The sequence below is a fragment of the Ceratotherium simum genome, chromosome 24 (genome assembly GCF_057802395.1).
Source record: "Ceratotherium simum simum isolate JZ-2026a chromosome 24, ASM5780239v1, whole genome shotgun sequence".
NCBI lineage: Eukaryota > Metazoa > Chordata > Mammalia > Perissodactyla > Rhinocerotidae > Ceratotherium > Ceratotherium simum.
The window spans coordinates 13,164,380-13,177,163 of record NC_141923.1 but is presented as its reverse complement, the minus strand read 5'-3'; the positions used below and the strand labels follow the sequence as shown (position 1 = coordinate 13,177,163).

General features: G+C 52.1%; 1 protein-coding gene across 2 annotated transcripts in view; it reads left to right on the top strand.

Annotated features, from left to right (window-relative positions):
• RIN3 (Ras and Rab interactor 3) overlaps nt 1-12,784 on the top strand; it is a 125,491-nt gene that overhangs the window by 32,586 nt on the left and 80,121 nt on the right. For both annotated transcript variants that reach the window (XM_087448035.1, XM_087448034.1), the window contains exon 2: nt 3,669-3,876. In XM_087448035.1, the coding sequence (XP_087304161.1) occupies nt 3,669-3,876 (208 nt within the window). The remainder of the gene's footprint in view (nt 1-3,668; nt 3,877-12,784) is intronic.

The window sequence follows — 12,784 nt, the reverse complement described above, 5'->3', positions numbered from 1 at the left end:
AGAAAAGGAATGCCTTCAGTATTTGGAGATTGGACTGGATTCTTTAAGCAGTGGGAGCCATTGAAGTTTTTGGAGCAGGGAAGGGACATGATTACGAGAGAGATGGCACAGTCTCCATGATGCTGGAGCCTGGGACAGAGTTTCTACTTAGTCACCCTGAAAATACAGCAGCCTGTGTCTCAGAATGCACGTGGGACTGCCGGGGAGGTGGAGGTGGGGAGTGGGTTCATCTCAGCGGATCCTGGAAGACTCTCTATGGGCCCAGAGGGCATCCAGGCACTCGGGTCTTCATGGGCCCATTTCTCCTTGCCGAGGAAGCCTACAGGCTGGTGTGGGCCAGTTTCTAGCCAGAAGCCTGGGGAAGGTGTTCATATACCTGGATTTGGAGCCAACTCTCCCAGTGGCTCTTACAGGGAGCCACCCTTACAGGGACTCCCCCAAACCCCCCTCTGACCTCACCTCCTCCCACCCTCATCCTCCCAGCTCCTGCCACCCCCAAGCTTCCTCGCAGTTTCTCCTGGACCAGGCAACTCCAGGCCTCTGCTGTCCCCTGTGTCTAGAATCTCTTCCCCAGATAACTGCATCCAGATGTTCACTCAAAGTCATTTTTTCAAGAAGGGCTCCCCTCGCCGCCAGATGTAAAACTGCCACACACCCCGCCCCACCCGGGGGACCTTTGCTTTCCTTGCTGGTGCTCATCACCATCGAACTTACTCCAGGTCACTCATTCACCTCGTCTCTCGCCTGACTCCTCTCCCTAGGGGAGGGGTTTTTCTTCTTTTTTTACTGTTTCGTTCTCTGCTCTAACCCAGTGCCGAGAACAACATCTGGCGCTTGCAAGCCCTCAGAAAATACTCACAGCACGAGTGAATGCGAGGCAAACCTTCTCGTTTCTCCCAGAGCCTGTTTGTTTGATTGGTGCGTTGGTTCTACAGGAGAAAATGGGGACCCTTGTCCCAAAAGCCCAGGTCCTATCTAGGGCCACTGGCCAATGGAGGAATCTTCCAGGCCACCCCCTCCCCCATTGTATAGACGAAGAAACTGAGACCCTGAGAGGGAACAGACTAGCCAAAGTCGAAGCCTAGTTAGTGGCAGAGAAGAAATGGGAACCCATCCCTCTCACTCTGGCTGCTGTTAGAGTCCTAATTGGCCCCTGGGGGAGGCCCTGGGCCAAGGGAGGAGGTTTAAGGATGATTATAAAGGCTTTGGTGCCAGAAGATATTTTTGTGTTTCCAAGGGGGCTGGAAGAACCTGACAGGCCCCAGAATGCTTCTTTTCTGGGTAATTCTGGCCTCCACTGTTTTAACTGCTTTCTCAGAGGAGATGCTGGGACCACATTCTGGGCCTGGGAAGGGGTTAAGTTACATCAGTATCAGCCAGGCCGTCCTGGCCTTGAGCTCCAAATGAGACCCTTTGGGCCTCAATTCCACAGCCTGTGGACATCCGTGGGGCGGCCCTCCTTCCCCTCTCAGCCCTAGTAGTCCTGCCACTGCCTGGGACGCCCCTGTTGTCCTGGTGACCTGGCCCGCTCTTGTGTGTGGACCCAGAGGGGAAATCCACAAGTACCCACGCGCACACACAGCATCCACGAGAGGGAGGGCTTCCCGGAGGATTCGGGAGTGGGGCGTCGGAGCAGGGAATTTTAGCACAGTGATGTTAACACATCCCTCATCACCTCACATCTTCCCAGTCTGGTCTCTGCAAAGCCCGGCTGCTTAAACCACGCATTACTGGACCTGTGTAATCCAGAACTTCTCCGCCTCCCCACCACCAGACAACCGCCAGGATCCTACCCTCCCCTTTAGGAAATGCTGTTCCCTCATCAGGACTTCCGGATCCTGCTGCCCTCTGACCCCTACTCCCTCCCCGGCAGGAAGTGGTTCCACTTTTCTTCGCCCTTTACCAGGACCCATCCTGCCCTCATCCCTCCCCTCAGGGGGCCACTTACAGCAAACACCACCCTGATCCCTGGTGCCCCTGGGCAACATCACAGGACACAGGGCAACAGAGAGGCACCGGCCACATCTTCCTGGCTTTATGACTACCGACCTGTCTGATGAGGGGTTTCACCCCTGCAGGTGCCCTGAGAGATTTAGCTTCTCAAACAGACCACATAACTCACCCGACTCAGGATTTGAGGCACCAAGATGCTGTCCTTCCTTTTTTTTTTTTTTTTTAATTCTTTTTTTGTGAAGAAGATCAGCCCTGAGCTAACATCCATGCCAATCCTCCTCTTTTGCTGAGGAGGGCTGGCCCGGAGCTAACATCTGTGCCCATCTTCCTCCACTTTATATGGGACTCCATCACAGCATGGCCTGACAAGCGGTGCATCGGTGTGCGCCCAGGATCCGCACCCGGGCAGCCAGCAGCGGAGTGCGCACACTTAACCACTATGCCACGGGGCCGGCCCCCGTTCCTCCTTTTCTAGAATCCAAATTCACCAGCCAATGTGTCTCGGGGGTCAGGTGAGGTGAGCACGTTAGGGGGGGTCTGGGACCTCTTAAACTGGACCTCTACTTTGGTTTTGCTGTTTCTTAGACCCGTGATTCTCCTCCTTCCCCTACTCTGGCCTGTCAACACATCCTCACCTTGGGGTGGGGAGGGAGGGAGTGTTGACTGGTGGCAGGCACAACGGAGCCTTCTGGAAATGTCTGTATCAGCACATCTAATAGAAATATAATGCAGGCCACATAGGCAGTTTTAACTTTTCTAGTAGCCACATTAAAAAAGTAAAATGAAATAGGTGAAATTAATTTTAATAATGTTTTATTTAACCCAATATATCCAAAATATCATTTCAGCTTGTAATCAATGTAAAATATTATTAATGAACTATTTCACAGTCTTTTTTTCATACCAAGTCTTGGAAATCCCGTGTGTATTTTATGCTTACAGCACGTATTGATTCAGACAACACTTTTTTTTTTTTTTGTGAGGAAGATCGGCCCTGAGCTAACCTCTGCCAATCCTCCTCTTTTTTTGCTGAGGAAGACTGGCCCTGGGCTAACCTCCATGCCCATCTTCTTCCACTTTATATAGGATGCCACCACAGCATGGCCTGACGAGCGGTGCATCAGTGCCCGCCCGGGATCCGAACCGGCGAACCCCAGGCCGCTGCAGAGGAGCGCGCACACTTAACCGCTTGTGCCACTGGGCTGGCCCCTAGACAACACTTTTAAGAGCTCAATACCCATATGTGGCTGGTGGCTACAGTATTGGATAGCACAGGTCTCTACCTTGATCTGGGATACATGGGTGTAGACATGTGTAAAAATTTGTCTAGCTGTATGCTAAAGACTTGTGCGTTTCGCTGTGTGTATGTTACACTTCAATTTAAAAGTTTTTGAAATCCCCTCTTCCGGGCTCTGCTCAAATGCCCCCGTGTCTCCCTGAGCCCACCCTGGGTTGGAATTAGCTACTTCTGTCACACTGTGCTTCTGTTATAATTATTCCAGTCTTGTGCTACAGCTGGTTGTTTCTGTGTGTGTCCAACCCATTTTATTATAAGCGCCTTAAGGTGAAGATCATGGCTTGTTCATTTTTTAATTCCCCAAAGGGCCGCTGGCTTTGTGGATACTAAATAAATAAGCCCAGTTGAATTGAATCCCCATTTATATAAACCCCGCTCTGGGCTGCAGGACGGGCTGCTCATTTGATTCTGTTCTCAGTCCTATTCCAGATGTGGGCAAAGCAGAGGGCGAGAAAGAGGAGGAGGAAGATGGCCTGGGGCCTTGTCCGACAACCACTCCGAAGAACTGCCTTCCTTGCCGAGGCATCAGCGTCCTGGAGAAGCTCATCAAAACGTGCCCGGTGTGGCTGCAGCTGGGCCTGGGCCGGGCAGAGGCGGCCAGGATCCTGCACCAGGAGGTGTCTGGGGTGAGTCGGCGTCTCTCTGCTTCGTGGCCAGCAGGCAGGCACAGCCATAAGGAGCCCATTTCCTTTCTTTTCTTAGGTTTATCAGCCTTTCAAACCAGGGTGTTTTTCCCAGAACTCAGGAGCCAGGGACTGGTGCGAGGGCTGGTTTCTGCTTGGGAGAGAAGGTGTCCCTACTGGAGAGCACGGGAATGTGCGGCTGGCAGGGGCCGTCTGGGCATCTGGGCGCCTGAGAGGCAGGATGGACACTTCAAGAACCCAGCCAGGCATCCGGGGACTAGAGAGTCTCAGAAGGAGGGACCTGAGAAATCATTTTACATGTGAAAATAAGGCGCCGTGTAATGGAGTCCAAAGATTTTTTGGAGTCGGGCTCTCTGAGTTGACCAAGTGGATTCAATTTTCTGAGCACTTTTCTCACTTTGAGATGGGACCATTAACAGCTCTTTCCTCTGGGTCATGTAAGCATTACAGGGGGAGATAAATAGGTAGATAATGAAATATGAGTCAGAGCCGTCAAAAGCCACCCACCAACCCCCCAACGCATTTTCTCTTACACGCTACTTCCTTTTTAAAAAACATTTAATTTGTTTAACTATAGAAGTGATACACAAATATGTTCATTGTAGAAAAACAATCAAGCAGGGCAGAAGTGATAAAGTAAAAAGTAAAGTGTCTTATGAAGGTCTTTGCCACCTACTCTTTTTCACCTAACCTGCTTCCCAGAAGTCTTTTTTGTTTTTGCTTGTTTTATTCAGGTGAAATTCACATAACATAAAATGAGCCATTTTAAAGTGCACAATTTGGTCCATTCGCCATGCTGTGCAGCCGCCACCTCTGTCTAGTTCTGAAACACTTCATCACCCCAAGAGAAAGCCCCATGAAAGCAGTTACTCCCCATCCTGCCTCTCCCTGGTCCCCTGCCACCACCAGTCTGCTTCCAGAAGGCATTTTTGCTAGAAGTGCACAGCGCATCTTTCCAGTCCTTTCCATGCAGAGTCCCACACTGATAACAGCCGGCACTGGTCTAAGCTCTTCACTGCATTAGCACAGTTCAGCCTCACAGCAGCCCCCTGGGTAGGTATTACTGTTATGCCCATTTTACAGATGAGGTAACTGAAGGACAGAGCAGTTGAGTGACCTCCCCCAGGTGACACAGCGAGCAAGTGCCCGAGGTGGAATGTGAACCTGGCAGTCGTGTGCTCCTGTGCTGTATCGTATACACAGGTCTTATTTGACACAGATGGAGTCGTGTCTCTCAGCTGCTGGGCATCCTTGCTGTGACCACCCTCATTGTGGTATGTCGTGCTGTGCCGTGGCCGGGGAATAGTCTAGGCTCCTAAATACCTGGGGCTCAGTTGGTTAGCAGACTCATTCACCTTGGGCCAGATAAAATCCATCAAGTCAGCAGTTATACCTGCAAATTGGAATTACTGGAACTTACAGGGCTTCCAGCAAAGTCCCAACCTCCCTTTGCCACAGAGGCCCCTGCCACAAGGAGTGGGGACCATAGAGGCCTGAAGGCCCAGCAGAATCCCACCAAGGCCAGGCTAGGCTTCCCCCCTTGTCACACACCTGTCGAGGCCAGTGCCCCGTGGGCCAGCCCAGCCCCATCTCAGCACCTAGGTCAGCTTGGGAGTCTGTGGATGGCTCTTTTCTTGGAGGGATGAGCAGGGAGAGGGTTGGAGGGGGGAGGCAGGGAGACTGTAGTGCTCAAGAAAACAAGATCTGTTGTTTTATTCCTCCCCACTGAAAAGTTTTCGGTTTTGAACTGACCGAGGGCTTCAGAGCAGAAGATGAAACTGTAGAAAATAAAATCGGGACTCAGGCCAGCAGGTGTTCCAGTCAGCATTCCCTGGCTGCAGCCCCGGCCTGTCGCCCACTCCCCTATTAGATTCTGAGAGGACCAGCTTCCCTCCCTTCCCGGGAGGACGCAGCTCAAGCACAGGCTCAAGTACAAGATTTTGGTGCTAAGGGATGGCCATTTTCTGGACCTTTCTTGGTCATCAGGAGAGGTGTGTCCCGGCATGTGTGTAGATGGGGGTGGACCAGACAGTGAGGACCCGACCTGAGAGAAGGCAAGTGGACCTCCAGGGCCAGCTGGGCCGGGGTCAGTCATTACCGCTTTGTCAAAGGGTTCAGTCCTTTCTTCAAAAAGTTTAAGATAAGCCCAACTCAAGATAACGACAGTGGTTCCGTGTGGAGAGTGCTTGTCAATGGCAGGCCCTGTGCTGGCATTAATACCAAGTACTGCATGAATGTCATCTCATTTAATCCCTGTGATAATCCTGTGGGGTGGACTCTGCTATTCTCCCCGTTTTACAGATAATGAAACTGAGGCTAAGAGGAGTGCCCTAGTCTGGGCTTCCCCAGAAGCAGACCCCGAGACGAGGATTGGAGTACAAGTGGTTTACTTGGGAGGTGACCCCAGGGAGCACCAACAAGGGAAATAAGACAGGGAAGGGAAGGCAGCTCATAGAAGATACGTGATCGTTCGAGTTACCGCTGGGGGCAGGGGGAGCTGAATCCTGCCGGGGCGTGCATCTCAAGTCACCCCACCGAGGGGTGAGGGGGCTGGTATTGTCCACCAACTCCTGACAGCCATTGGGTAAAGGCAGGGGGAGGTACCCAGGCCGCTCTTCTCCAATCTGGGGGCTGAGTATAGAAAGGAGAAAGCTCCAGGCTGGTCCTGAAGTAACACCTGTGTCCCAAGCCTTGAATCGGATCCCATGAGGGGCACCACAGGCTGCTAAGACCGAAGGTGACTGCACCAAAGGCGGGCAGCCAGGCCCTTCCGCTGCTGCCCACTGTCCCTCTGAGGCTGCAGGGCTGGTTCAGCCCCGAGGACAACAGAATTGGAGCAGATGCGCCTCTGCTGCCTTCCCTGCCCTCTGCTCCAGGACCTTCTGTATTTTCAAGCAGAAACAAAGCTCATGCTCTGCTAAAAAAGATGAGCCAACTTTTACCCAGAGTTGCTCTTTGCACTGTCTTATTGATCCTCACAGCGATTTCTGCAGGTAGCTCATGATATTAGTGTCCCCATTTCCAGATGAGGAAACAAAGGCACAGAGAAGTTAATTCGCTTGCCTGACATCACACAGCTAGTAAGAGCAGAGTCTGCATGTTGTGATCTTCAGGGATGCTGGGAAGGCCCTTTGATGCAGAATATCATTCCACAGAACTGTCTAAAATTCAACTAGTGTGATGGCTTCAGCATTTTTAAAGATACAGGCACCGTGGGTGGCCACCAGGCTGTGAGAGCTCAAAGGGTCTTCAGAGATCACCTAGACCCACCCCTCTTGATGAGCAGGATGCTGCATCGTGTCCAGGGCCAGTGGTCAAGAGACTGGGGATCTGGCCCCTTTTGTCCCAAATATCTATGTGACCTTGATCATGTCCCACCCCCTCCACCACACCCCACATCCCCTCCCTGCAGCCTGCTTCTCTGATAAGGTGTTGAGAACATATTGGCCCATTTTTGATTTGTGTGTATCCAAAAACAATGCGATCAAAAAGCCACCTTTGTTCAGTCTGCACCCAAACGGTGTTTTTCTTTTCAGTTTTATTTTAGAAGTTTTAGATTTACAGAAAAGTTACAAAGAGAGTACAGGGGGTTCCCGCATACTCCTCAGCCAGTTTCTCCTATTGTTAACATCTAACGTTAGTAGGGTACGTGTGTCACAATTAATGAACCAATAGTGATACATAAGTTTTAACTAAAGCCCAGCTTTATTCAGATTTCCTTAGCTTTGACCTAATGTCCTTTTCCTGTTCCGGGATCCCATCCAGGGCACCATATTACCTGTAGTCACCATGTCTCCTTAGGCTCCTCTTGGCTGTGACAATTTCTCAGGCTTTCTTTGTTTTTGATGACCTTGCCAGTTTTGAGGAGTACTGCTTAGGTATTTTGTAGAATGTCCCTCAGTGGGGATTTTTCAGATGGTTAGACTGGGGTTAGGGGTTTGGGGGAGGATGACCATGGAGGTAAAGTACCCTTCTCATCACATCATGTCAAAGGGACACACTGTCAACACAACTTGTCACTGTTGATGTTGACCTTGATCACCTGGCTGAGGTGTGTTTGCCAGGTTTCTCCCCTGTAAAGGTGCCCCCTTCTCCCCCTTCCATACTGTCCTCTTTGGAAGGAAGTCTCTCTGCACAGCCCACCCTTGGGGGGGAAGGGGGAGCTATGCTCTGCTTCCTTGACTGAGTATCTACATAGATTATTTGGAATTCTTCTGCACAGGAGATCTGTCTCTTCTCCCCCGTTTATTTATTTATTCAGTCATTTACTTATATCAATATAGACTCATGGATATTTATTTTATGCCTTGGCTTATAGTGCAATACTGGTACCATTAATTTGTTGCTCAAGTGGTCCCAACTTTGGCCATTGGGAGCTCTTTCGGTTGGTTCCTGTGTCCCTTTGACATGCCCTCATCACTGTGTGTGTTTTGTTTGTTTGTTCGTTTCTTGGAGCACTTCCCTACTTTCTTATACTACAAGATGCTCCGGATTGTCTTGTATATTCCTTGCCCCAGTCCTAGAATCAGCCATTTCTCCAAGGAGCCCTTGTTCCTTTCATCGGAGAATAGTATCAAAAACCAAGGTCTGGGTGCTGTGTGTGTGTCCATTGCCACTGAAGTGTCATTGCTTCTAGGCCAAAAGGTGGTTTTTAAGGAAAGAAACCTCTTGTAAGATTGCTTTTTGTGCTGGGGGGTTGGCTCAAGGGTTGCAGTAACCTGAGTGCGATGTGGACCAGCCATGGAGGTTCAAGGCACTTTCCCAGGTGTGATCCCGAGGAATACCAATTCCGTTCCATGTTAGTGCCGTGAAGCCCCTCTCTTGCCCCTTGAGGGCGCTGGGGCCGGGGAAGAGGGCACAGTCAGCGAGTATTGAGGGTCTGCTGTGTGCCAACCCTCATGTCGCATCTTCCCAACAGCCCTGCAGAACAGGCGCAGGCTCTCCATTTTATAAGTGAGGAAGCCCAACTCTGGTGGTAAGGAGGCTGCCCTGAGTAATGTGGCTACTAAGTGGTGGAGTGTGATTTGAACCCACCGACTGACTGCCTTCAAAGGCTTTAAAAAAACACGATGTCTCGGCCTCATCCCCAGAAACTGTGATTTCTTTGGTTTGGAGCGGGGCTCAGGCATCAGCATGTTTTACAAGCTCCCTGGGTGCTTCTGATGTGCGGCCAGGACTGAGGAACTCCACTCCATGCTGTGCTATGACTTCCTTATCAGTAATGGGAAAGGTGGGCCACGGGTGTCCCGAGGGGGCTTCAGCCACTAGACCACCGACCTCCACAGGCACGGCAGCCCCTGCACTTGTGGCCTCTGGGAAGAACCAGCCACTTCTGTTCTGCCCTAATGGGCATGATTGGAAATTTTCCCCAAGCAACTGGAAAATAGTCCTAAAATAACAAAAGTGGAAAAGCAGACAGCTCTGGATTGTCTGGGCCAAAAATGGATAGTAAAAACAGAACCATTTATAGTGTATTTAGATTTGGGTTCTTATGTATTTATTTGGCAAGGAGGAGGGGACTACAGCGGCTGCATAATTCTCTCCTTAAGCATATTCTGTCCCAGCTGTTACTGACACCAGTTAGTTTTTCCAAAACCCACGCTGGTGGTAGGTGGACAGAGAGGGGCTCCCGCGGCCAGCTATTCCAACCTCCTGGATTGCGATAATGTACCCGTGAAACCAACTCTTGTGCAAGCCTCTTAGGATCTTAGGAAAGACCCCAGGGCACTGATGCTGGCAGAGTATCTTCTAGAAGGAAGGAGTCCTGGGACCTTTCAGACCCCCTGCCTGACTAGAATGGAAAAGCGCTCAGAGAGGGGAAGTGACTTGCCAAAGGTCACGGCAAACCCGTGTCAGAACTAGGAAGGACACCAAGTGTCCTGCCTCGCAGCCAGTGCTCTGACCTCTACCCCACTGTTGTTTTGGGAGATTGGGGTGGGGGAATCCTAGCTCTTCAAGGAAAATTGGACCCTCAGCATGAGCATGCCGTCTATCCATTTGTGCAATTGGGGAAGAGGATTCTTCTGCTTTCTGAGAGTTCCTAATCCAGCGCATGGGGGGAGCTGACAGAAGGGGAAAAAAGATGGAACAGAAGGAGAGGGTTGACTCAGATGTCTGCTCAACAAGGCACCAGATGAGGCTTGTTCCCAGAGAGGAGAGAGGTTGGGTGAGGACGCGGGGGCACAGCAGGGTTTGTTGTGGCCTGGTTAATCAGAGAAGGCTTCCAAGAGCAGTGGCCGATGGAGGGTTGCGCTGTGGGCATGAATGTGAGCTGCTGCATTCGTAATAACCCGGACAGCCCACAGGCGAGGGGCCTGGAGGTGGACAGAGGAGGCCCTGGCGCCTGGACTTGTCACCTCGTGTTCCCCCACTGTTCACCTTGAGCTCATCCTTTCACTCAGAGCTGAGGGCTGAAGTCTGGAGCTGCTGATGAGGATGCCCATCCTTGTTCAGGGTGCCTGGCGTCCCACCATGCTGCCTTTCTGACTCACGGAGCCACCGTGAACAGCAGAGGATAGGAATTCTACCTCTGTGCAGTAAGGGGCTCTGTGCCATTTGTCCTCAGGGCTCTGAGGCAGGTAGAGGGGCACCAGGGAAGGGAGGCACCATATACTGAGTGCATATTATATAGCAGGCCCTCTACTGAAGTCACCTGTGCAGTTCTCTCTTTGATGCACTGGGTCAGCCGGGAATGCTTTCTGCTTCAAGTAAAAACAAACCTAGCCTATGGCAGCTTCAACCATAAGGCTACTATTGTCTACCTAATGAGAAATCTGGAGGTTGGGGTCCAGGGCTAGTTTAGCAGCTCAATGATGTCTTCAGGACCCAGCTTCTTTCCACCTTTCTTTATCCCATCTTCAAGGTGTTGGCTTTTTGTCCTCAAGTTTGTCGCCTCGTGGTTACAAAATGCTGGCTGCAGCTCCAGCCATCTCACCCGTTTGAAGGCAGGAGGTCTTGAGCAAAAGGCTTTCTCCTCCTAGGCTCAGTCTTTTCGTCAGGGAATAGATGTTTTTCCAGACGCCTTATTGGCCACCCGTAACTGGGAGGGAGGCTGGGAAAGGAGGTGAATGGCAAAGGGGAGCAGAATGGCCATGACTGGCTCTGCCCAAACGTGATTCATCTCCTGAGGCAAGATACACTGCACCCAGGTCAGAATTGGGGTCAGTTAGCAAGGAAAGGGAGGGGACTGGTTCTCAGGAAGCTAACTCTTAGTGACCGTCACAGGCAGGAACGGTTATGATCCCATTTTGCAGAGGAGGAAGCCGCCCCAGAGAGGTCCCACAGCGGGGGGTGGCCAGCGAAGGACTGAACTCAGAGTCTGCCTCCAGAGCCTGTGCTGCAGTCTTAACACAGAGGGGCCCCAAGGCCCAATGCTCTGCACCGTCCCTTCCCCTCTCTTTAAGAAGCCCCCTGCTTTCTCGTCCGTCCAATGGGTAAATTCTTCCACACCCCAGGGAGAGCGTTGCTGCAAAGGATCTGAAACCTCTGGCCTGGTGCCTGGTGTAGGCCACGTGCTCATCTGACGCTCAGCGGGCGGGTTGGGTTGGAAGACGTGTACTCTAGTGGCCGCAACCCTGGCCTGAGGGTCTCTGGCCTTGCATTCTTGTCCTGGTTCTGCCGCTACAAGCGGTGTGACCTCAGGGGGCCTTTGTGCATCTCTGGGCCTTGGTTTCTTTGTAGAGTGAGGAGCTGGGAGCATCACTTGCTTTCAAACTTCCCCCACCGAGCTCTGGGGGCCCACCAGCAGTGCCTCACAGAAGGAAGGGAGGAGGGGGACACCCAAAGGATGAGGCCCCGTGTCCGTGTAGCCCAGGGCTCTATCATTACCTGCTGTTGCATAACAAACCACTTCAAAATTCAGTGGCTTGAGATAGTCACCATCTGATTTGCTCGCCATCCTGCCGGTCAGCAGCTTGGGCCGGGTTCCACCGAGTGGTTCTTCTGCTGGTCTCCCTGGGCTCGGTCATGCAGCCGCAGTCATCGGGCAGCTTGACTGCAGCTGGCTGGCCTGAGACGGCCTCACTCAATGTCTGGCGGTGGGCGCCGGCTGTTGCCCGGGCCCCACGACGCCAGCGGGCTCACTCGAGCTTCTTCACATGACAGCTGTGGTCCAAAAGGCAAGCATGGACTCCGACACAGTGACGCTGTTTTTGAGGTGCTGTCTGGACACCTCCTAGAAGGGGCCTATGACTAGCTGAGCATCTAAGCCTCCCCAAAGGGGAACGCAGAATGGACCATTTTATTCTGAAAGACAGTGGCCAAGGCAGACCACTGATGGGGGTTCTGCTCACAGCAGCACCTGTCTGTGCCCCCCTCCCCCACTGCATTCCGGGCAGGAAGGGTCAGAGGACCCCTCTAGCCTCCTCCACTCCCCACCCTCCCACTAACTCACAGCCTCTTGCACCCCCCAAGTTCCCCCCGAGTGCCTTATCTTGGTTTTTCAGATAAGAGCGCCAGGACTCGGCCACAGGAGACGGCAGTGCTATGTGAAGCTTTGTGGCCATGCTGAAGGTGTGGGTGTTGGGCTTCAGAATTGCGGACCTGTCAGAGTCCAGCCTAGGGGACTTTCCACCCCTCTCCACACCCCTGCCCCTCAATGAGTAGATAAAGCAGACGTGATGGCAGAGATAAGCGAGATGCTCTTGGTCTGGGTCTGTGTCCTGCCTCTGCACTTCCCGTCTGCACGGCCGTGAGTTTACTTAACCTCTCTGTGCCCTGAGTCCTCATCCATCAAAGGGAATAGTAACAGTTCCTCCTCGCTGGGCTGTGCTGAGAACTGGATGATTCCACACGAAAGGTACCTGGCACAGAGCACAGACGTTAGCCACTATTCTGACTCCTGGCTCCTTCCTATTGACTGAAGCACTCTCTCAAGGAAACCACCTCTGAT